Source organism: Chelon labrosus, assembly GCF_963514085.1.
Source record: "Chelon labrosus genome assembly, chromosome: 11".
Taxonomy (NCBI): Eukaryota; Metazoa; Chordata; class Actinopteri; order Mugiliformes; family Mugilidae; genus Chelon; species Chelon labrosus.
The window spans coordinates 24,352,231-24,377,044 of record NC_140344.1 but is presented as its reverse complement, the minus strand read 5'-3'; the positions used below and the strand labels follow the sequence as shown (position 1 = coordinate 24,377,044).

The 24,814-nt window shown below is 41.4% G+C and overlaps 2 protein-coding genes across 4 annotated transcripts; one reads left to right on the top strand and one right to left on the bottom strand.

Moving 5' to 3' along the window:
- The first annotated feature begins 1,090 nt into the window (after positions 1–1,090).
- phaf1 (phagosome assembly factor 1) lies at positions 1,091–15,709 on the top strand. Of its 3 annotated transcripts, XR_014699321.1 has the most exons (17): positions 1,091–2,374; positions 2,518–2,600; positions 4,102–4,185; positions 4,271–4,314; positions 4,655–4,734; positions 4,843–4,937; positions 5,649–5,746; positions 5,887–5,999; positions 6,253–6,386; positions 6,540–6,623; positions 7,951–8,033; positions 8,183–8,226; positions 8,327–8,376; positions 8,968–9,026; positions 9,160–9,232; positions 10,722–11,667; positions 12,290–15,709. XR_014699321.1 is itself a non-coding variant. In XM_084554715.1 (16 exons), the coding sequence occupies exons 1-16, from the start codon at positions 2,311–2,313 to the stop codon at positions 10,815–10,817; spliced, it is 1,251 nt and encodes a 416-aa protein (XP_084410841.1). In that variant the 5' UTR covers positions 1,091–2,310; the 3' UTR covers positions 10,818–15,709. The 3 variants fall into 3 exon arrangements, 2 of the variants coding, with proteins under 2 accessions (XP_084410841.1, XP_084410840.1); XM_084554715.1 differs by having other exon boundaries at positions 5,682–5,746; positions 10,722–15,709; XM_084554714.1 differs by having other exon boundaries at positions 10,722–15,709.
- A 2,553-nt stretch (positions 15,710–18,262) lies between these two features.
- Positions 18,263–24,575, bottom strand: b3gnt9 (UDP-GlcNAc:betaGal beta-1,3-N-acetylglucosaminyltransferase 9). Its single transcript, XM_084554684.1, has 6 exons — positions 23,744–24,575; positions 23,539–23,658; positions 21,531–21,863; positions 19,352–19,593; positions 19,005–19,260; positions 18,263–18,918 (listed from the first exon to the last, which is right to left on the bottom strand). Exons 1-6 carry the CDS (start codon positions 23,837–23,839, stop codon positions 18,580–18,582), a joined length of 1,386 nt encoding a protein of 461 aa, XP_084410810.1. The 5' UTR covers positions 23,840–24,575; the 3' UTR covers positions 18,263–18,579.
- Positions 24,576–24,814: the final 239 nt, after the last annotated feature.

Here is a 24,814-nt window from a genome sequence, read left to right as displayed (position 1 = left end):
ACATCCACATGAATGAATGTCAGGTCCAAAGGTTTCCCAGCAGAACATTGCATTGTCAAAAGACGTTATTAAATTCGTCTGGTTTTAATGTTGTGGCTGAATGGCAGGAATGTATTAGTGAACACCTCATTATTCCCAGCGTAGCTCTGCTCTCCTTTAACATGAACAGTCTAATCAGGCTTTAAGTAGGTCTTAATTAGACGTCTCCCTCTAGTGAGACACTTCAACTTGTCACAGAACAAAAGGAACAGGTATGAGTCATAACATTAGCAATGGCTCTCACAAAACTACAACAGTGAGACGGCATACACAATACCCCGACATTAAAACAGGAGCGAAAGCGGGAATTCTGGCCACCGTTCATGTTATTATTTCTTTCCACTTATTCTGGCTGTTTAAACTGTTCACTGTGAAGGAGGCCAGAGCTATTATGCAATGCTTATAGAGTTAAATGGAAGTTTATGGTTTGAATGACATGTTTCCCAACAAAAATGGATTGTGCAACTTCATAATACATTCTTTAAGGTCCTTCTTAAAAGACAGGCATTTAGAAGTGAAATCGAAAAGGACAGAGAGAAAGAAAAACAGTTTTCGTTCAATCAGGATAGCCGTTTACACTCGCGATGAAGGGACTGACTTGAGTGTACGAGAACAGAAAAGTTCAGTTCATTCTCCAAATGCAAAGTCGCTTAGCGTTGAGGAGAGCCTCCACATTTTTAGGTTACAAATAAATCTACTTAAAATATAATAAAACCACTTACTGAAAAAATATGAGACTGTGTTGTGTTTTAAGATGCAGACATTTTCAAATATATATCAATTAGTTACAGTATTTTATATATACATATTATGTGTTGTATTATATATTTTAATATAATTAGTGTGTATATTATATATATAGCATAGTATATATTATGGATATTAATGAATAAATTAATATGTATGGCATTTATGTAAAATTTGTAGAATCCTATCAACAAGACAACAACATAGTCAGCTGACCATCGCGTCATCACGTAAGCGTAATACGTGCGCCGAACACAGGAAGTTGAGTTATCAGCTGATCCTGCTGGCTGTTGTTGATGCCCGAAGTTGCTGTTGTTTGGACACTGTGTTGCTCTTATCTGCTCCTGACATTGAAGGCGCATTAAAGACACCGTGAGAGGGACACGGCGTGGGTATTTATCGGCTGGCGAGTTTACGAGTGACAAGGGGACGCGTCTCGTCGCGAGGGCTTGATAATTTTGCGCACTAGCGGCAGAAGAGAGCTAGCTCCTAAGCTTGAACCTTCGGTGCAACGAAGAAAGAAAAAACGGCAACGGCAGCCGACGACTCGCTGGCGTGCTCTCTTTGTTTATGTCGCGGCAGCCTCAACCGCGGTATTAATTTTTTGTTTGTCTTGAATTAGGTTTTTTTTTTTCTTTCTTTCTTTTTCCTGCTTTATTTATATTTATACTTCATTACCAGTACGCGAACAGGGCAGCTAGCTCGTCCGCTAACGTTAGCTTATTCCGCAAAGAAAACAGTGTTGTTGTCAAGACTTGACGCTTTCGTAACCGCCCCGAGTGTGAGAGATAAGAGGCATAACGGTCATAATAGTCGGGTTTTAAAGTGATTCATCTTTTTGTTTGTTGTTGTCTGCCACAGAATCAGGTACTCTGTTGGTGTGTGGGAGCGACGGGGCACTTAAATTGAACCCTGTTGAACAAGTTGGGGCATATCTGTTCGATTAGTCCTTCCATTAAACTGTGTGAATTCAGGTTGTTGTATTTGTTATCCGTATCGATTTTAAACCACACAAACAAACAGGAGGTTGACTGACAGCTGGCCTTGTGCGTTTTAGGTTTGCTGACAGGTTGCGCAATTTGTTTGTGTGTGTGTGTGTGTGTGTGTGTGTGTGCAAGCTGTCAGCCAATGCTGGGTAACTTATTGCATTGTAATTTAAACGTATACATCTTAGTGAGCTTTAGGTAGGTTTGCACTGTGGGTGTCATTTTAAACGTTTAATATCTGTTATTATTATTTTTTTTTTTTTTGCTTTGGTACCAGTTTTAATGTCAAGGGCATATGACATGAGATAAAAACTTTTACAGTAACCCATAGGCTGAGTTAGTAGCCTGTTTGATGCTCACACTCATGAATCTGGTGGCTTTAGAAGAATAAGCAGATAGGTATGAATTAGCAGAGCCATCTGAAACGATTGTGACACGGTGCCGCGATCCAGGAGAGACGAGCAGAGAAAGAGAGAGGGTCCCTCAGAGGGTCCCATAGTGTCTTGAGGTGTGGTGAGCTGCCCCCCACTACTTGCCAATGCTGGATCTGGAGGTGGTGCCTGAGAGATCACTAGGAAATGAGCAATGGGAATTCGCCTTAGGTGGGTATTATGCAACATTTTGTAAAAACATTACAAAACAACGCTTAAATGGAAAGAAAAAAAAAGAAAAAGAATCTCAACAAATGTGTGAGAAAACACTTTTGCTTCTCTTCATTGCTGTGTGTGTGTGTCTGTATTTTCAGGGATGCCATTTTCCCAGGCCATCTCTATCCTTCAGAAACACTGCCGCATCATCAAAAATGTCCAGGTGCTATACAGTGAACAGGTAGGAGGGCCAAATTCAATATTTCAATCTGTCTCTCTCTTTACAAAAACGCTTATATCCACAAAAATGTTAATCAGCTTGCACAAGAATCCCGGTTTTGGGCAGCAGTCCACGCTTTGGAGGCTATTGTACAATAGCAGTACTGGCCAAAGTTTTTTTTTACACCATTGTTTGCTAAATTCCTGCACTTTAGGTTGTTACACATTGGCATATTGCAAAGTATACTACATTAAATTTGATGTTACATAGCTGTTACATATTTTATCCACCAGAGAGCACTGAAAAGTGTATTTTAGTACCATAACATGTCAATCTTGTCACATATAGTTAGATCCATAAGTATTTGTACACGGTTTATTGTTTTTTTAGTTTCATGGTTTTTAAAACAGTATTGTATTGAAGTGCAGACTCTCAGATTTAATTCAGAAGAAAAAAGAAATGCACTGAGCTTGGGTAACACCCTTTCCATGGTAAAGAAAAAACCATTCGCAATTGCCAAATAAGCCAGGAGGTAGGAAAACACAAATGGTGTACCATAAGATGCAAGACACCCGTAAACCTCGAGAATACAACGGCCAGATTAGACTGTGCCAGAAATATCTAAAAGGGCCAGGCAAGTTCAGGAATAGCATTCTCTCACAGATGAGACTGGGATCAACCTGTACCAGAATGATGGGAAGAAAAAAAAAATAGGAGACGGCTCGGAATACATCATGTGGAATGCACAGTGTGATGAACATGGCTTCCAATGGCACTGGATCATTGGTGATTATTGATGATGTGGTAGAAGACAGAAGCAGACAAATTAATTCTGGAGCGTAGAATATACTGTCTGCTCAGATTCGGTCAAATGCATCAAAGTTGAAAACTAAAGGCAGAAAGACGACTATCTGCTGGCAGCAACTATCTAGTGGCCGAGCCAAGGAAACCCAGTCTTTGGTCAGGATGGGATAAAACTGCTGTCTTGGTGTCGGTTACTTCCAGCCTTCAGTCACTGCTTGCAAAAGATTATCAATAAAGCATTACCAACATTTTTATTTGTGATTAAAATGGTTATGTGTTTGATTTTCTTGTTAAACCCCTTGAATTAAAGTCTGCACCTCAGTTGCATCTCAAGTTTTCATTCAGCTCATGTTGAGACAAATTTGCGTCACTCTCCAACGACTTAAGGATCTGACTTCCTCTATGAGGCAAAACAAATTGGTTTAATCTTTGTGTATCTGATTTTCTTTTGCTTTTTCTTTGTTTGTATGGTTTTTTTTTTGTTTGTTTTAAGAAGTCAAATATCAGCCTCAAATATCGACTTTCCACCAGTCAATGTTTGAGTTCCTTATCGGGTTATTATTTCTATAAAAACATCATTCTGGGAAGTTGATTCTGAGACTTTGTGACTCGGGGTTGAGATGGGTCTAAAGTCTGTTTGCTCATCTGCATATCTGTGTAGGAGGGCTCATCCCCCTGCCACTCCGTTAATTAATTAGTTTGTTTATCTCCCCGGCAGACGCCACTCAGCCATGACCTCATACTGAACTTGACTCAGGATGGGATTAAACTGCTGTTTGATGCCACAAATCAGAGACTCAAGGTGAAGATGGTTATTATGGAAAATTAGCAAAGATGGCGCTTGTTATCTGTACCCTAACGGTTTTTAATTTTTTTCCGTACGGTAGGTGATTGAAGTGTATGACCTGAGCAAAGTCAAGTTGAAATACTGGTGAGTAGAATTATAAAGACAAACGTTTTGCAATTGAGGTATCCAGGATGAGAGTCTAGTATTGTCCCATAGCTTACATTTGTCTGCACAATTATCTTTAATGACCTTCCTGCAGTATACAGTCACTTTCATCAAGTTATTGCTCCCTACTGATAGGCCGGCAGCTGCTCGGTGAATGACATTACACTAATTTTGTCCACCTGCAATAATGTGTGTGTTATATTTCGTTCGGTGAAATCCATTTCCCATTGCTGCCATTACCTCTTCAGTTAATGCAGACCAGACTCCATGAATGTTAATAGATTTAACACTGGCTCTGTGTGCGTGCATTGTGTTTCAGTGGAGTCCATTTCAACTCTCAGGCCATTGCCCCCACAATAGAGCAAATAGACCAGTCATTTGGAGCCACACACCCTGGAGGTATTTCACCAAACGCAAACAGAACGTGTGCACTTGCAAATTAACCTGGATGCTGATTTAATTCTATATGAACATGTTTCCTCTTCACGCTCCTTCCTCTCTGTCCAGTTTACAATGCTGCAGAGCAGTTGTTCCATCTCAACTTTCGAGGGCTGTCCTTCTCCTTTCAGCTGGACTCGTGGAATGAGGCTCCAAAATACGAGGTGAGAATGTTTTGATCGATTGGCTTTCTGTCCAGTTAAAGAAGAGCTGAGCGGTCGTTTTTTCCCCCCCATCCCAGGGGGGATCGGGCCAGCTTGGTGATTTAAGTAATTACGCCTCATACTGACAGTCTGAGGTCAAGCCCCTGTCTTTGTTTGACTTGTTGTTTAAATGATGACAGATGGTTGCGTTTCTTAATAAGCACGGTGTTCTAAGAATAAATAAAACAGTGACGGGTTTATAATATGCCGTGTTCAGAACATATATCGCCCTTTTTTATTTTTAATCAGTCTTCAGAATACAGTACGTAATGACAAAAGGATTTAAATTCAAACATATAAAACTGTATGCAAAGCACTGTAGGTTTTTATTAGTGAACCATTTTCATTCTTTGCCGTTGTTAAAAAGGCTTGAAGGTTTTAGGAGATTTGCAAAAAGCTGTCGTTAGCATAATGAGTTGGCCCTCAGAGAGAGAAGACACACATTTTTTGCATGAACGGTAAAAAAAAATAAATAAATATCAGTGATTCATGTGGTTATTTCAAAATGAAAAAAATGGATATCATTGAGGTTTCCACCCTGGGGAAACAAGGAATTTATGTCTTTTTGTTCATGTTTTATCTCATCTTCCTGTAATGTTAAATGTGAACACACACACAAACCTCTCCTATATTACCAGTCCTGTATCACTCCCAGTTGTTTTGCCTTGGCAGCCTAACTTTGCCATGGGTTTGGCCTCCCTGCAGATTCCTCATGGGGCCATGGTCAAGAGGATGCACATCTACACCGGCAACAACTTGCAAGAAACGAGGTACAGCATTAATCATAACGCTCCCATGTGGCCGCCCGCGTATAGCGAACAAGAGCATCAAAGAGAATTAATGCAGATCTTCACACTGAAGAAAGGCCCGGTAATAAAGGACACAAATGCTCTTTTCTCTGTGTCCTCAGAGCTCCTGCGATGCCGTTGGCTTGTTTCCTTGGCAACATCTTTGCAGAGTGTGTGGATGTCCTGAGAGATCATGCCGGGCCTCTGGGGCTCAGACTCCGCCTTCTCACTGCAGGTAACTCTTTGTGGCTTGAGGACTAAGATTTAAGATTATAAATCACATTTTCCAAGAGATTTTCCACACACACATTTTGATGTTGTTGTTTTTTTTTTTTTTATTTGATTTATTAATGCAATAACAGATAATAACCAAGATCTCTGCTGCTTTCTAAATTATATAACAAAGAACTTAATTTATTATGCATCTTCTGCGTGACTGTGTTTTCTTACCATTTATCTGGACACTGTTCTATAATGTACGACTGCAGGTTGCGGTCCCGGTGTGATGGCCGATGCTAAAGTCAAGTCCCTAGAGAGAAACATTTACTTTGGAGATTCCTGTCAGGATGTACTGGGTGCTCTGGGCTCGCCACATAAAATCTTCTACAAGTCTGAGGACAAGGTAGGACCCCCCCTTCGTTACATGTTCACTTGCTGGTGAGGTTTTATGCACAAGCAAGCAAGTAATCCCAGTATAGTGTATGCTGCTGTCATTTTAATTCTTTATTATGTAATTAAATAAACAGCTTTTCTCTCAAATTGGTGTTTGTTTCAGATGAAGATCCACTCTCCATCACCTCACAAGCAGGTTCCTTCTAAATGTAACGACTACTTCTTCAACTACTTCACCCTCGGAGTGGTACGTAAACTGAGCCTAGCCTTGTTTGTGTGTTCATAACTTTATATACTTTGGCGATGGTGCTTTATGCATGGAGTAGTTTCTGAGAGCCTCACATGTACATGACAGGACCACAAGTTTTGAGAGAGGGAGTACATTAACTCGTTGCTGTTCTGCTATTTTGGCGGCTGAACTGGGGATTAACTCAACCATCCGTCAATGTGCCAACACATGTTATACGCTATTGAAAAGCTTAATTTCTTGAAGTTGGAATGACGGACACCATTTCAGACCATTTCGGCTCAACAAACACTTATGTCAGACCAGTCGCAAACACAAAAATATACGACTCATCTGTTGAGCTTCTCAGACTTCCAACGTTTCCGTGGGTCCAGTAAATGTCATCCGGTAAAATAGTTAGTGCACACCCAGCCTGCACCGAACTTTCAAAATTACTGTTAGAAGCACATATTTTCCACATATTCTCGATCGTAACTGCAGTTAGCTTGAATGTATTAGCCACATGATGATACCAAAACACCTCTGAGCTTTGAACGTTTGATTGAAAATAGTAATTTTCTGTAGTATTTTTGTCATATTCGAAATGGGACTAGATTAGTCTTCAAGCTGTGGTCCCATTGTGTTTCCAGTCCACATCACCAAGCTACAGTCATTTTGAAGGCAAATGTTATTGAAAAATATTAAGCAGACATGAAAATCCTTCTTTAATAGTGTATTCAAACTCCTATTACTCAGTCCCAGTAGCACTTAGACATATTCTGACTGTTGGGGAGAAAAGTGTGACGATAAGAGTGTTATCTTTCAAAAGAGACCATGCCTATACTCCAAATGGTCCAATAACAGCTTTAAATGTACTTCACATATGTTTTAGGTGTAAATTTGAGGAATTTCAAGGGGTTAAAAAGGCTCTTAATACATTCCCTGCATTACAAGTACGTAAGGTGAGATAGTGAACTGTTTTCAGTCATGCCACATCATCAAATATTGTCTCTGTCGGTGCTTCTTGGATCAACATCTTTGGGTCTATAGTCTGTCCCTGCGTCAGCTGGATTTTGACATAAGCATATTTTTAGCCAGTGACCTTTCTAGGTCGCTGTCTGTCTTTGACCTGTTTGCGCAATCCGTGCGGGGAAAGCAAACAAGATGAGCTCATCTGAAAACGGAGGCTGACTGAGCTCCATAGCACAGGTCCCTCATTTCAATGAATGTTCCTGCCTTTATCTGTGTTTGCTCTGCAGTGTTTGCATTATAGCAAGACGTTCTGGTCAAACATATGACAAAAAGTAATCTTGATGATCGCCCTTTTTCTTTTTTTCTTACATTCCAGGATATCCTGTTTGACTCAACAACTCACCTGGTTAAAAAGTTTGTCCTCCACACCAACTATCCAGGACATTACAACTTCAATATGTAAATATCTTTTTTTTTTTTATCCTGTCCAGTCAACTCTTTCCTCTCCGTCACAGCTGATTATGCTCTTTTGCTTTTATTTCATCTGTCGAAATATCTCTGCTGCCCCTATTTTCCACATTTTCATCATAGTTTCTCTCTTGTCGCAGATATCATCGGTGCGACTTTAAGATTCCACTAGTCATCAAAAAAGGTGAGACCGTTTTCAGTCGCAAACTAAAAATCTAAAAATACTAAATACTAAAAATAATCTTCTGATCTCATGTCTTGTTTTTGTGCTTTTGACACTTTAGAAGGAGCTGATTCTCAGACTGAGGACTGCATCTTATCCACCTACAGCAAGGTCAGCTATGGAAAGAATTTATAGACCTGACATTTAGGCAGAGGTCACGCTACGTAAAATCACAGGGTAGCGCTGTGGTAGGTCAGTAATGATCTGTCCTGGTCTCTACGTCTTTATCACTGCCTTTAGCTTCTTAGTATAGTAACTTTTGGGGGATTTTCTAAAGTAATAAGGGTACACTTGTTTCCTAACTGTTCAATCTAGTTCTTTTTGGATCACTAGGTCATTTATATCCACCACACCTGCTAATGTGGTGATAGATTGTTGGGTAATATGAGCTTTTGTATGCTGTAGCTATGCTGCTATGCTAATTTTCATATGTTAGCACAGGGTAAGTAATAAAAGTCATGCGATATCATTTGTATCCTCTGAAGATGTCCCAGACTTGGCGTCGGTCTTGCTTTCAGAATCCACAGTAGTCAGTCTAAGTGCTTCATGCCACTGGAAATTGTTTTGCTTTTTTGTGTTCTTTTAATACTAACATAATGAATCCCTCTTGTTATTTCCCAATCTGCCTTTTAACGCAGCTCTAGCGACCTTATGGTGAATAAACAAGTCTTAATATCTGCATCTTGTTTGTTTCTCTCTCAGTGGGATCAGATTCAGGAATTGCTCGGTCATCCGATGGAAAAACCCGTAGTTCTCCACAGGTGAAGTGCATACGCAAGTGATCAATCATATACAGCGCACAGCCGGCTTGGATCACATTACTGTTTCATATGTGTCCTGCAGACTCAAATGAGCGTCCTCTGACATTATCAGGTGTTTTCGTGTGTTTGACAGGTCCTCGTCAGCCAACAACACCAACCCCTTTGGCTCCACTTTCTGCTTCGGACTGCAGAGGATGATCTTTGAGGTTAGAATATGTTGTGTTTCTAAAACATCTATTCGCTTGGGATTCGTTTTACCAAGGGACGTCACGTGATCTAGAAAGGATCCCCTTACATCTGTGTTTCATGTGCCGCAGACAGCCGCCACAGTTATTACAAATTACTGGAGGTCCCCAGTTAAAATTAGTCTTGTGTGTATTTGGCTTTAGGCTCTAGTGGAGGGGTTAGAGTATATCGGTAACATGCAGTACCAGATTTCGAGAAACCCATAGACATTTAGTTATTTTATGTTTTCTTCTTTAAATGCCAACTTAAAGTTAAATTGTGTATTAAATGAAAAGTCTGCAAGTGACTTTAGCTCGTTTAGCAGCAGTACTACAGCTGAATAATGCAGAATCAAAACCGTGTGAATTTGATCTAATATCATATTGATATGAGTCTGATATCAAGCCATTGGGATTAATATTTCTGCATGCAGCTGGATAATCCTACAACCAGTCAGAGGCATTTTGCTGAAAACAAATTCTACTCCTCTTCTGACTGGTTTACTGGCGCAGCAGATCTTTGTCGGAGCGTCATCAGTTCCCAACAGAGCTGTCCCACAAGAAAGGTGTGGGTGGGGAAGTTCATCTCGCTTCCAGGGTAGTTGAGGTGGATTATGCTGACAATCTTAATTTGGGCGTTTAAAATATTAAGCACGTAACAACCATGTCGACACTTCCAATTGTTTCTCTCTGGGTGGAATAAATAAAATGTTTCTGTTCACGTTTACCTCACATGTGATGTGATGAGTTTCCAGAAGAGACAAAGACAAGGTGGTGTTCAAACCAGTGTTGTACGAAGCTAAAATTAGACATTAGATTAGACAGACTTTATTTGTCGGAAATTTCGGTACAAAACTGTGAGGGATCATGTTTTTCTGTTGAATGAATTCATAATGTTTTCCGTAAAGTTGGGAAGGAAATTCTTCATCTGTTATATTCCTGTGAGATTTAATTCTTCACCGCAGACAGAACCACTTTGCAAATGTCAAAAAAAGTTCTGAATGATATTTTGGAGCATGAAAACACACACATGCCTCATCGGATATATGTTATTTAGTGTCTATGTAAACCCACGTGTGTCATACAGCACCAGTTTGATCTCAAGCAGGCCAAACCAGTAACATAACGGTATAATAACCTATAAATAATGACAAGTTCAGATTTTTTCCATTTGTTTTAGTGCAAAGAAGTTAATTAGGACAATGGTTACATTTAACAAACTATCCTTGAACTTTCTTAAGAAAAATAAGTGCAATTTCGGCTCATTGCTGCCTGCTGTTAAGTTCTGGTTCTTAGGGTTGTGCTCTGTCCGCTACTTTGACTAAAACAGTGGACAAATTAGGAATAGCAGTTATTTCCAGGGCCGGTTTTGTAAAAAGTTAATTTGGAATCTGATCAGAGTGATAAATAATGCTAAATAAATGTTCTCCATGTACATGTAGTCACTCACTGTCTGTTTTATCTTCCCCAGGTGATGCAGAATAACCACATAGCATCAGTGACCCTCTATGGTGCTCCACGGACCGCCACTCAAGCCCGGCCTGAGTCCAGTAGTAGTTCCAAGTAACCAGAACAAGTAACCAGAACCACATCCCACTCTGGCCTGTCCTAGTACTTCTACTGACTGAATTTCTAATCCAGAGCCAGATTCTTAACCAAGCAGAACCTAACCGAACAAAGTACTTGTTGCCCAGCTACAGATGCCACTCATTGAACAGCGACACGATTAAATTGCATTAATCAACCGTTCCTGTCGGGTACTAAGACTTCTACTTCCAACCAGGCACACCCAGCTAGCACAGTCAACCCCAAAAAACATAAGACCACCCCAGGACGGCCAAGATCTGGTGACTTGGTGTCAGTGCTGAGGAGGCTTTGAAGAGAAACCACTGAAGTGTTATCTTGCTCAGCTCAACGGTCGCAGTGGAAATCTGCATCCTGTCTCCTTCCTGTGACTGCTCTCCCTGGATCACAGAAGAAAAGAGAGACTGTAGGGTGACATGTTCCCACCAGTAAGATGTATCAGCAGGCTGTATGCAACAGTAACCAATAAGAAAAGAATTCACCTGCTGCAAATCTCAAAGTTTAACATCCCGCTGCTGTGGCCAGAGTGTAGGAATGAGCTTTGACCCACTGAATTCACATCAACCAACCAACCAACCAACCAACCACACTGCCAGACCAACCGGTACCGCCTGTCTTCCTGCCTCCGCTTCAGAACCGGACCCAGCCGGCCTCAGTCCAAACCCGGACTCATCCAGCCCGGCTAATCAGAGCCATCAGAGCCAAACGCGCCGAAAGCTGCAGAGGAAAACTCCGGAGAGAGGCGCGCGGGTCCAGAACGTCACCTGCTCGAAACGTCCCACCGATTATTGTCTCCCTCTTCATCTTCCTCCTACTCTTCCTTCCGTTCAGTGGTGCCCACACGCACACACACACACACACAAGCACACACGACAGCAGCAAACACTCTTTATCAACCCGCCGCCAGCTGCTGTTACTCCCAGTCGCTCTGGACGCGTCTGACTTGTCGCTTACACTCACAAAATTGAGCCTCTGCATGCGTTAGGTCGCTGATTTTTAAGCCGACGTCTCAACGGACTTTAATTCAAGCACATTTCAATTCCTCACTACTGCGCTCGCATGTATTTCTCATACATGGGAGCTGGTTTGTCTAATTTTAAATTTTTTTATTAGCTTTTTGAGCGAGAAGCAAACAAACATGCAGGCATGACGCGAAGATTTTGCATGAACTTGGCAGACCTTTTTTCTTTTGTGAATGAGAGGAGACTTAATGACAAGCACAAACTGACAGCCTGTTGGTCTGATAAAACCTTCCTGCATGTTTTTTTTGACGGGCGTAGACACACTTTCTTCATTTCTCTCAGCCCCCCCTCCCTCTTATCGCGACCATTTTCATTGTGTACTGTTGTTTTGTTTTTAAATCCATCTTTACATTTGCACTAATGACACACCCCTTTTTACTTGAGCTCCGGATGGATTTGAGGAGATAACGTGTCTGTGAATGTGTGTTTTTAGCCGTACGTCTGAACAACAGCAGAGAGGTCCTCCCCGCCTGATTGACTGACCGATGCATTGCATTTCATCCCTCCGGCAATGCCTGCGTTTATTTCTTTGTCGACTTGCCAAATGCTATAGCCAAAGACGTTTCAGGATGTTTTCATTTGACATCATCTCCCGTCTAAACTTGTCCCACGTAGAGAGAGAGAGATACGTGTGTTGGCTGAGTCCGTTTTCGTTGCATTGTGTGTTTCAAAGCTTGCACATCCAAGTCATTGGTCATTGCTGTGGTGAAGCCTCTAAATTCAGCTCCCGGATAGCCCACTGTGAAAACCGCTCAGTCCGTCTGTTGTCTGGGTTTGATTACAGCTAACGTAGCAGCGGGAAGTAAAGAGGCAGTCGGGATTGTTGTCAGCGAGCTGCAATTTAAAGACCATTATGTCTCTGTGGACTTAATGCATTTGAGCCCCATTTTGAAAATGGGGAAGAAACTTCAGTCATTCCGTCATCGTAACATGTGACTGCAGTTTGCATCGCCCTCCCAGTGTATAAATACATCTATTCTTTTTTTTTATTATTATTATTATTATTACAAACAAATTAATAAACTGTGTATTAATTTTAATACACATCTTCTCATTGATTGTTCCTTGGTACTAATGCCATCTGTTTTTGTTTTCTCGCCACGGCTTCACTTGTGATTGTTTGTACCGACATGTGCGAAGGTGTCAGGGTTGAAGTCGTGGCCTGTACGTTTAGTGAAATGATGAAAATACTTTGCAAGACCAATTTTTTTTTTTTGTTTTTTTTTTTATTCAGGCTCGAGGAGTCGTAAAGGATCTTGTACATGTTCCTCCTCTACTCGAGCGGTTTAAATTAGGGATGCACCGGAAATGGGCCGAAATTGCACTTCCGGTTTTCGGCCGAAAATTGCTGAAGTTGTTTCGGCGATAAAAGTTCGAGAATTTTCGGCTGAAAACCGAAAATGTACTTCTGGGCCATTTTCGGTCGAAAATATATTGCCAAAACAACACGACCGAAACAACATGACTGAAACAGGATGTTGTGATGATGCAAGCAACAACCGCAGCAATTTTCGGCCGAAAATGGCACGAAAGTGCATTTTCGGTTTACGGCTGAAAATCTTCGGTGCATCCCTAGTCTAAATCCACTGATTCATCTTTATCCCTCTTTGAAACCTAAAGCCATCAGAGTACGTGCGTCTGTTTATGACCAGCATCGTCCACTATTGAAAGGACTTTGCCATACTTAAAAAAGTAGGTTTTCAAAAAGCAAACGGTGCAAAGTTCTCATCGTAACGCTCTGTCCGTTTTCTGATTTCATTACAATTCCCAATCGATTCAACAATTCAGCATTTCTCACAACAATCAGGCAGTTCTGAGAAACATTTCTTCACTCGTTCAGACTGCAATGCTCACGGAGTTGGCGTGTAAATGCTGTAAATAGTCGTGCGCTCCTGTTCTGGTGTCGTCCTCTTTACGTGTAATCCTTCCTCCTTGATAACTATTTCAACCCAGGAGGAGAGGAATCTGCTTACAGCATTTTATTTTTTAAAACCACTGGAATCTTCTTTCATCTTTTTTTTTTTTTTTTTCCTATTCCAGACCACTCAGTATTGAAACTTTTTCATGTGCAATGCTAAGGCTGCAAGTATGTACAGATGTGTTGGGGGCAGGGGGGGGGGGGTTTCTTAGTCACAGAAATAGCAACTAAGCTGCATCCAATAGTACTTGGCCTGGAAAAGAGAGAGATGTTTTTGTAGAGTGGATAACATCAGATTTGGCTGCTTGGTTTCTTTAATTCTAACAAATGGAGTAAAGTTGAGCTCCCAGGTGTTTAAGGGATTTAAGAGCGACGGCTGGCCAACAATCTGAAGGACAAACATGTTCCCCACTCCTGCTCTGGTTTATCGTCCAATCGGATGTGAAGTAACCTTCATGAACGCTATTAATATTTAAAACATTTTACTACCGCTTGCTTTTGTGCGAGCAAAAATCCAAAAGGAAAAAAAAAAACTGTTGAACATTGTGCCTCATCTCCCACCGAGCCTGTCTTTGACTTCTGTCTCTTATCTCCTCTGTATGGGAAAAACAAAACAAAAAACAAAAAGAAAAAAGGAATCTTCTTGTAAATATGAGAATGCATTTGAGCTGCATCCTTGTACAGTACGTATGTGTGCGTGTCACTGAGCACTAGAAACAAGCCGACGTGGTGTCATGGCCGTCTCAGTCGTTTTAGGTGTCCTTTTATCTTGCAGAGAGTGGCGGGATGGGTTTCCCAGAACTGGCTTCTTCTTCTTCTTCTTTCTTTTTTTGTTTTTGTGCTTCGTTCTGTTTCTCCGGTTTAACACTGAAACACATGGTTGCGGCAATGCAGAGATAAACAGTTGAATGTGTGGATTTGAATTAAATCCTCCACCTGCTGCTGAATTTGCAGAAGTTTTTGGTCATTTCTTCGCTCAACTGGAAGCAGATGGGACGACTGTTTAAAAAAGAAAAAAAAGAAGAAGAAGCAGTGAATGAAGCTTCTTCAAGACGGTGTTAATAAAAATTTTTGGAGACAGGCTTGCACACTACAAACGTTAGATGCTTGGCTTTGGTAAACCCGTCCCCGGCCGTCGCTGTGATGCTGCATTGAGATACAGAGAGAGAGAGAGAGAGAGAAAGGGGCTGTAGGTTGCTGGGTAGTCGATCTCACCCAAACTCAGGTGGACATATCACATCCTTGTTTTTCTAAAGTTTTTAAGATAGAGAAACAAGTGGACACTTTATTCTGGAGGTCTGTGTGTGGCTTTTGTTATTTTTTATTATAATTATTGTTTCGTTGAATGGAGGAATGAGTGACGATCAGATTGTTGTAATTTATAACGGACAGCTTCAGTTTAAGTGTAACGATAATCTCATATTAACGCTTTGTATCGTCTGTTCTTGGCATCATCCAGTATGTTCTGTTGTCCGTCTCTCTTTCTCCTTTTTTTTTTTTTTTTTTTTTTTGTGGAGCCCATTTCTGGAAATGGGGCAGTTATACTTAATTGTGAAATTCATTGGAATGTGGCGTTTTATATATTTTGAATACTATAACTTTGTGTATGAAGAGTAGATTTATCCAGCATGTCCACTGACAAAAAAAAAAACGACGACAAAAAAAAAAAAGGCAATAATAATAATAATAATACCATGTAGTGCGAAGAGATGGGTTGTGTTGACTGAACGCTTTGCTCCAGCAGATTACTTTTAACAGTGTTTTCATGACGGTTGTTGAGATGATGTGCTCCCGTCTCCAGCAACCCCCCGATGCAACATTTGGACTTTTATGAACTCAAAACGCTCACTGTTCATTGACATCGAAGATCATTTTCTGTGTGTGCAACCAGGATATGAAAAAATAAATAAAAAAATGATAATAATAATAAAAATGTGGATGTGAAAAGGATTCAGATGTTTTTATTTCTTAGTTTATGCAGCATCGGAACTTTAAGCTTAACACAAGTATAATAAGAAATAGGCTTGTTTTGTTTCTGAGTCTGATGAGCCTCCTTAAAAGCATTAGAAGAGAAATCAGACCAGCGAGAACGCACACACACAAAAACCACTTTCTTCCACTGTGTGGCTGGAAAGTCCCCTGGTTTACCCGAGGTGAGTCCTGGGCCGTAATAGTCCCTTGTCATGTGATTTTAAAATATGCAACACCCACAGACTCATTCATTCATCTTCTATGACTGCTCGTCCTCTGGAGGGTTGCAGCAGGGCTGGAGCCTATCCCAGCTGTTATTAGGGGAGATGCGGGGGACGGACGCCCTGGACAGGTCGCAAATCTGTCGCAGGGACACCCGCAGACTTTTCAAATAAAAATACAGCTCTGGAAAAAAATAAGAGACCACTGCAAAATGATCAGTTTTGCTGGTTTTGCTATGTGTTTATTAAAATGAACATTTTTGTTTCATTCTATAAAGTTCTGACAACATTTCTCTCAAATTTGAAATTAAAATATTGCCATTTAGAGCATTTATTGGCAGAAAATGACAACTGGTCAAAATAAAAAAAAAAGATGCAGTGTTTTCAAACCTCGAATAATGCAAAGAAAACATTTCTTAAACAACACAACACTAATATTTTAACTTAGGAAGAGTTTAGAAATCATTATTGGTGGGATAATCTCAGTCTTTAATCACAGCAGTGGTTTTTTATAATCTTCCTCATAAAATAAGATTTGGTTCAGGTGATCAAGTAGAATGAGGCTTGTGTTGGAATCGAACAAACACTGGAATGGACTGGCTGCCATAGAGATGCTGATTTAAGAAACATTTGTGGGAGTGGTCTCTTAATTTTTTCCAGAGCTGTATATATATATATATATATATATATATATAAAAACTCAGCTCTACCATGAGTTGGATGAATGAGAAATTACCTCCCTCTAATGGGTTCCTACTTACTGTAAAATAAAGAATTAATTAGATCATCTGTAATGTGAATTTTGCCTCGTTGTAGCCGTCACTACTGGGACACAAAAGTGTTGCAGTGGTTTCTATTTAAAAGCCTCCTGAAATACAAACACAATATGGTATCATTTGCCAGGCTTCTAGCACAAAGATCTCTACTTCCTGCAAATCATATACTAAAATATTTAATAGATACCGCTTTAAAAAAAAAAAAAAACAACTTCTAAAATAGTAGTATGCAGTGTTTTTCATTACACACTTGACAGTAAAGACCTTTGGTTGATGTGAAAACATTTTTATTGCAATTTCTGCGACAGTGTTGATCTACTAACATTTAATCTCGTGTACATGCAAAGTCTTCATGGGGATTTACACTTTTAATTAATCATTTAAAATCAAATTTTCAAAAAAAACATCTGGAACTACACTTTGAAAAGTCATAGGATTTATTTTCTTAAACTGATCTGTCATGATCCAAAACAGTGATGATGATATAAATGGTAACATGGTGACGCTACAGTGTTTACTGAGTCAGATTAACATGCTAACATTTAATTCATTCATTCATCTTCTGTAAGGGGGCTGGAGCCTATCCCAGCTGTCATCGAGCCTGGACAGGTCTCCAGTCTATCTCAGGGCTAACACAGAGAGACAGACAACCATTCACACTCGCACCTACGGCCAATTTAGAATCACCAATCAACCTAACGAGCATGTCTTTTTATCTGGAGAGAACCCACGCAGACACAGGGAGAACATGCAAACTCCACACAGCTTTCAGTCGGCCGATGGATTCAAACCTTCTTGCTGTCAGACATCAGTGCTAACCACCACACCACTGTGCCGCCCCATGCTAACATTTGCTTCGTGCAAATCAAGACAAAGGAAATGTTTTTTTGCCAATCATTCTGATTTTCCAGGGGAATAAGAATCAGTAGATAATTAAGGCGTACACCCTCTCGGCACCACGGCTGCGTAACTAATGAATGCAATCCCTCCAATATCAACGTGCAACGCTGCACAACATGTCAGCAGCACACAGCATAGGCTGAAGTCCAAAGAGCACAATCATTCAGATCTGTTAACGTGTGTGAGTGTGTTGGAATCCATCTGATCATGAATCTTTCTTTCAAACCTGAACTATCTGAAAACAGACGAGACAAAGAAATCAGAAAGATGTTTAATTTTACAATAAGAAAGAGTTCACATGAAAGTACGCAAACAGATATTCAGCAGAGAACGTGTGTGTGTGTGTGTGTGTGTGTGTGCGTGTGCGTGTATATATCACAATCCCAGTTGGTTCCTGTTGTGCAGCTGGTTTCCATTTAGTCTTCATTTGTTGTTCCTCCAGGGAACAGATAATGTGACTGTCCATGTGTGCTTCCATCCAGCATAACAACGAAGAGACAGGAATCAGAACAGAAAAAGTCTCTACTGTCTCCCCAGAACCAATTCTAGTCTTGTTTGTCCACATAACGAGGATCAGCGTAATCCCAGCGTTTTGGTAGTTGATCAGGGTTAAACCAGCTAACCGCCCTTTTTTCATATTTTGTTTTATACATCCTTCTGGATCTCTACATCTACGCAAACATGTTTAAACTGATTCTAAAGATTACACATTCAAAACTCCAGACGTTGCTGGATGGCACAGTGTAAACAGACAGATGGGGCACTGACAGTAAATTCTCTTTGGACTTCCTCACTGAATATTCTGGAGAGATTTTCGCCTTTGCCAGTTCATTTCCCCCGAGACAGTCAGCCAGCTTTAAAAAAAATAAAATAAATCACATCTGGGAACATCACACTGCCCACAGATCCTGCACCCTAACCATTTCCGTCAACGCCTCTAATGCATGACAAACACCTGCTTCTCACCGTAGTCCGTCTCCTCTCCCGCCATCTCGCCCGTCCTCCATTTAAAAGACCAGGACGTCAGGCCGGTGCTGTTGTGGCAGCTCAGTTTGGGGTCATGGAGGAGGTTCCACATGAGCCAGATCTGTGGGACGCTGAGGCTGTGAACGACCATGAGCTCCCGGTAAAAGCAGGGGTCGAACGTCTGGAGGTGGGGCGCCGCAGACGGTCGGGGGATGCCAAAGGTTCGAAAGCCCTGATGGCGCAACGGTTTGACGCCGATCAGCTGGAGGCACATTCCCAGAAAGACATCATCGATTGGAAACAACTCCACCTAGAGGAAAGTTTTAGAAATCATTGTAAATGTAAAGAATCAGGATATATATATATATAAAAAAAAAAAAAGCCAAAACCAAGTACCTGTTGACAGGATGAGCTCAGTCTCCTCGCTGTGTGTCCCGACATAACAAACCCTCCGCCTCCAGCATAATTTGGGTACAAACCCCCTCCATACACAAACTCTGGCACATAGTACTTGGAGGTGCGGCGGCGAATGGGTTTCGCATTGACGATAATGTCACCGACAAACAGATCCTCATCTGGCTCTCGACCTCTCAGCATCTCCAGTATGTTTTCCACATTAACATAAACATCAGCATCACCTTTAAAGATGAACCTGGACGAGAGAAGATCAAAAAAATAAAACAGTAAAGCATTGAGAAAGAGTCACACGAAGTTAAGAATTATTTAGTTTCACTAACACTGACTTGACGTGAGGACAGCTGTTGTTGACCCATGTCAGAAAATGAGTTTCCTTTAAAGTCAGGTTGAAGAAGGTGTCTTCAAAGTCCCAGAGCAGGATGTCCCTGTAGGTCTGACTCTCGTAGGCCAGGAGACGATCCCACAGGGGCAGAGCGCTTTGATTCTTGGGGACCCCCAGCAGGAAAACGGTTCGGATGGACACGCCGTTTTGGAAATGTCCCTCCTTGCCCCATGTTCGACGTACCACCTAAAAGAAATGAAAGCAGAGAGGAAGAGGTTGTTTTATTCACCTTAAGTCTGTTTTTATGCCGATTTGATGGAGGCATGTTAGGAAAATATATGTACAGCGACTCCTGAGTGAAATATATCTCTCCCCCTCCCCCATCTTGCCTCCAACCTCCAAGCTCTGTGCATCTGTTCTGCAGAGCTGCACACTACTCTAATGTGGTTCTGGTCTCATTAATTCTTGTCCAGTTTCCAGGGCTTATAGTAATCCATTCCTGCCTGAATGAATAATTATCCAACCTGCTTATAACACCTCTTATATTCAATATCACCTGTAATACAACTACTGTTATCAGTTTTATCCCCTTGTGCTCTCGTTTATCCTTCTGTACACCCATTAAGCATGAATGAATAAGCTATATCCTGTACTCTTGTTTGTATCATGATTGGATTCTAGATGTACGCTTTAGTCAGATGTACATATGGATGGATCATCTTGTTTCTCCTTGTGCACATTTTCTGCCTCTCGCTGGCCTCAAGCAGATGGTATCCCCCCCATATGAGCTTGAGGTTCTGCTCAAGGTTTCAGGCTCCAGGTTCTGTTCTTGTGACAGTTTGTATTGTTATTGACCATAGACTGTATAAATTGACACTTGAACATGAATCAACATTATATTAACTACCTAAAATGACAGAAACCCTTCTTAAAAAAAATTATTTGACGTGTATTTTAGTGTTTTAGTTTGGCCCAAGTCCCATCCACTAACATGGAGGGGGTGGAGCTTATGACATATACTGCAGCCAGCCACCAGGGGGAGCTCTTCTTGCTTTGGCTTCACTTTTGAGGAGCAGTTCAGTCGTCCATCTTTATACAGTCCATGTTATTGACACTACGTGCTCACTTTGCCTTGCTGTTGGAAAAAACTTCTTGCTGCAGCTGGAAACGACTTATATGTACAACAATCAGGCATATCATTATGTCCTAATATTGTGTAGGTCTCCCTTGTGTCTCCAAAACAGACATGGTCCTTCTGAGGGTGTCCTGTGGCATCTGGCAACAGAATGTTGTTAGTGGGGAGGGGGGGGGGGGGGGCCTCTGTGGATCATCCCACAGATACTTGATCAGTTTGAGATCTAGTGAATTTGGAGGTCAGGTCAACACCTTGTGCTGTTCCTAAACTGTTTTTTGTCTGTGTGCCTGTTTTCCATTTAAAGGTAAATGTTAAAGTCGTTCCATTTACTACAAGTGCTGCTGGGAGTCTTTACCTTTCTACAGTTTCTTTTCCTCTTCCATGCACCTTGGCCGCAGGTTTTCCTAGAAATGCAACTTTTTCTGCAGCTGGAAACAACCCGGAGACTAGTGAGAATGAACTAAAGCAAGAAAATTGATACCATGTGAGGCGGCTGGATTCTTGTGATATTTGTGATCTTTCCAAATTTGATCACAGAATTTGAGGCACGGACCAGTTTAGGATTTAAGGATTTACTGCCAGTGACGGGTGTGGTTGGGGTGTGATGACCTGAGAGCCCAAAATGACCTAGCGTCATTTTCAGCTAGCCAAAGATCTGCATGATTAACTACACAGACTGCTTGCTAGCTTTTAACGCCAAACTTTCCAATCTCTTGCCAAGTTGTTTTTTTTTTTTTTGGAAGTGCCTGCCCTTTCCAAAGTGTTTGGACGAGTACCCAGATGGTTCAGTGTCACAAACCATGCAGCGTGTCTGTTTGGGAATGTCCTGGACCGTAAAACAGAAACAACAAGCTTAAAGGCAATAAATAGTTGTGTAGAGCTGAGAGGAACTCCAGAGTCATGTGTGAGCCTCTCACTATATGCGCTGTAACTCCATTTACATCCTGCATTGTCATTTGAACCAGTATCAACATAAAAAAATATGATTAGTGCAGCTTTAATCATCACAACAAGCTTTTTTAAAACACATACATGCATCGTATTTTACCTGACGTTTCTCAAAGTCTGCAGCTATGGATTTCACTGCGATGAGCATATACGGAGCAGTATTAGACCCTCGCTCTTCTCCTCCTCCTCCTGCCCCTCCGATGTGACATTTCTCCGGCTGGTCTATGAGCAGCTTGAAGTTCCTGTTGTCCTTTTCCTTCAGGTAGCCCTCAAAGTCGAACGGCGGCATCGTCGGCAGGGGATTGCCGGCGGTCTTCGCCTGCGCCGCATTTTTCCTCCGTGTCTTGGATTTGCCCCTAGACTTGACCTCAGGCTTGGATTTGGCTTGGGGCTTACAGGGAGGCAGCGCTGGCTCTGCAGAGCTGGAGGCAAACTGACAATTAGGAGGAAATAAAAGAGGATATTAAATTAAGGAAAGGTCATCTGACAAGCAAACCGAAAGCCAAATCTGGATTTTTGTACATTGTGCATGTCCTGAACTGACACAAATTAACTGCATCACATGTTATATATATATATTATAAGGAGTTACTGCAAAAACTGCCTTATTATTTCCTGCCAGCTGCTCAAAGACAAATTCACTGTCAGGTCACATAATATTTTAAGATGAACTGCATCATATAGTACTCCAGCTTCCTCCCATCGTCCAAAGAAATGCTCGTTAGGTTAATTGGTGATTCTAACTTGGCTGTAGGTGTGAGTGTGAATGGTTGTCTGTCTCTCTGTGTTAGCCCTGAGATAAGCTGGAGACCTGTCCAGGGTGTACCCCGCCTCTTGCCCAATAACAGCCGGGATAGGCTCCAGCCCCCGACCCTCCAGAGGACAAGAGGACAATCTGAACGTTTTAGAAGGTTATATTTACATATTCGTTTCTTAAAGAACAGCATCTGTTACAACAGTCTGTGAATCCACGCAGATGGATATTTACACCAACATAAATACGAGCATACTGCGCGTACACACACTGATGACTGCGCTGGACACATGCATCATAAATATTCATGAAGCACAAACTGTAAAGCGCCTCAGCCCAGCCTGGAGCTTTCAGCCCGGCTTTCAGCGCTGCCTCTCCGCGGGCACCGAGAACACCAAGTCCTTAATGTGAGGATTATAAATGAGGACCAGGCCTTCTGTAAATGTGGTCATCTTTCTCATTTAGTTTCCAGCGGCAGGTCGAAACTTTAATTTGATGAGCGCTTTGGTTTTATGAGCAAATCAACCCGTGAGCCTCAGCTGTACTTTAATAATAATATTTAACAAAGTTTAGACGGCTAATGCTAAATAAAGATAAATGACATGTGAAACATATTCCTGCCAACACAAGAGTCCAGACCATTAATCTTGGTTCTAAAGGTTCAGATTCAGTGCTCCAGTTAATTCATCCTTTAATTTTTATAACCTTACTACCATATTATTATGACGCAGGGATCGGGAAAGTACTGCTGATGCAAAGAGTTGACATTCCCTTGTAACCTAGAACCTCACTCACTTGCCAGTTCATTAGGTACACTAGTGAAAACAAATGCATTCTAATACGATAACTAACTCACTAACCACTGAAGCCCACTGACTAAAATGGGGTTGTCAGAATAATAGAAACACCTGTCAGTAAACCGCAATACAATGCAAGTCCTCCAAAAATGAAAACACGGCTGAATCAACAGCTCTCTCAGAGTTATTGTAAACAAATCCAGACTATATTAACCTTCATGAAGATGAGGTATGATGCAGGACTGTCTCCTTCAGTTTCACTAGTGTACCTAATGACGTGGAAAGTGAGTTTAAGTTTAAATAATTAAATTTATAAGGGAGTCTGGATTTGGTTTAAGCCGAGGGGTTCTTGCTTGGATTCCACCGGTTCGGTTTCTAAACATTGTGACCCCTTTGGGTAAGATCTCAAATGATGCTAAAATCTGGTAAACCATAATTTCATAGTCAATACTGGTTTTAATTTCTTACTTTAGTCATTATGCTAGACGATAGTTTTCTTATACCTACACAGGAACACACACACACACACAGAGTAACTGAACGATATTAGGTCGTACCCCTTGAGACTCCTGGCCCACTTTGGCTCCACTGGTTCCCAGCAGGGTCCGACTGGAGCTGGTGGAGGTGTGGATCTCCAGCTTCCACACTTGCCTGTCCCACCCAGAGGACAGCACCACCTGGGAAGCACAGATGGGCTCATAAACAAAGCAATCAAGACTGATTTAATACAAAACACCACGCCCGTGTGCGTTTTATTCTCACCTGGCGGGCGTAGAGCAGCAGGCAGAACAGCACCAGCAGCAGAAACGTGCACATTACATCACCCTTCACGTGGAGGATCCTCCTCATCGTCACCATCTTCCTCAGCGTCTTCTGAAGACAGTGACTGAACGGGAATGCATTTGGACGGGACTGCAGTAGGATTTCAGAGCTTGGAGGAACTTGATTTGCTTTTGCAGACTGCTCTGCAGAATTTGGTGGAAGACGTGGTGATTTTCCTTTTTCCTCTCAGCTACATTGTTAAACAGTGCTTCAGATTTTACATTTTCATTGCAAAAATACATCCCAGCTGTTCTTTTACAGTGATCAGGCGCGTACTCTTGTCCTCTCATCAGTTTAAAGTCTTAGTTTAGGAGAAAAGAAACTTAGATTGATTCAGAGCTTTGGATTTATCCCTTGCACCAGTATCCATCATGTCTCCGTCCTCCTGTTCTCCTCAGGCAGCCGAGTGCAGGATCAAACCAGGACGATAAAGCAGGTCTGTAATAACAAGGAAAGTAGATTAAACGTGAAGAATTCACATTTAAGCTTTGATTTTTCTTGTCTCCAGAAAGGAAGACAAACTGTCCTGATGCTCTGACACTAAAACTCTTGGTCATAGTGCAATAATATTTTGCTTTGTGGCACAAATCAGTTTTGCAGTTTCCTCTTGAAGATATTAATGTGGAAAAGAACAGTGAGCTGCAGTACACATTGTTTTAGAAACAGACACGACTAAACAAAATATATATATATCACAACAACATAGAAGACTTTTGTTTGTAACTCTAATCACAGAGGGTTTGTCTTTTTCTAACTTCCAGACAAAAACTTCTTGCGCAATTTACCCCTCCCCAAACATTTTCCAACAGTTTAACCTCATGGATAACGTGCCTCTCTGCAGCGCATGCATTGTTCCCTTCCCTGGTTATTCCAAGTCATTCAAACTTACCAGACGAGACGAGCAGAAGAAGAGGAGGTCAAAACTGAAAACATCTGTGCTGCGCGGAGCTCCTTATTCTGCTCCTTCTTCAGCACGCAAAGCAAAGCAAAGCAAAGCGACTTCCTAAAGTT

What these genes read in the sequence shown, in the direction of transcription:
- phaf1 (XM_084554714.1), top strand. Translation starts at nt 2,311, where the DNA reads ATGCTGGATCTGGAGGTGGTGCCTGAGAGATCACTAGGAAATGAGCAA. An exon ending in GCAATGGGAATTCGCCTTAG is followed by an intron (nt 2,375 to 2,517) that starts GTGGGTATTATG and finishes CTGTATTTTCAG; the next exon opens with GGATGCCATTTTCCCAGGCC. An exon ending in AGGTGCTATACAGTGAACAG is followed by an intron (nt 2,601 to 4,101) that starts GTAGGAGGGCCA and finishes TCTCCCCGGCAG; the next exon opens with ACGCCACTCAGCCATGACCT.
- b3gnt9 (XM_084554684.1), bottom strand. Translation starts at nt 23,839, where the DNA reads ATGGTGACGATGAGGAGGATCCTCCACGTGAAGGGTGATGTAATGTGC. An exon ending in TGGGCCAGGAGTCTCAAGGG is followed by an intron (nt 21,864 to 23,538) that starts GTACGACCTAAT and finishes CCTAATTGTCAG; the next exon opens with TTTGCCTCCAGCTCTGCAGA. An exon ending in AACAGCTGTCCTCACGTCAA is followed by an intron (nt 19,261 to 19,351) that starts GTCAGTGTTAGT and finishes TCTCTCGTCCAG; the next exon opens with GTTCATCTTTAAAGGTGATG.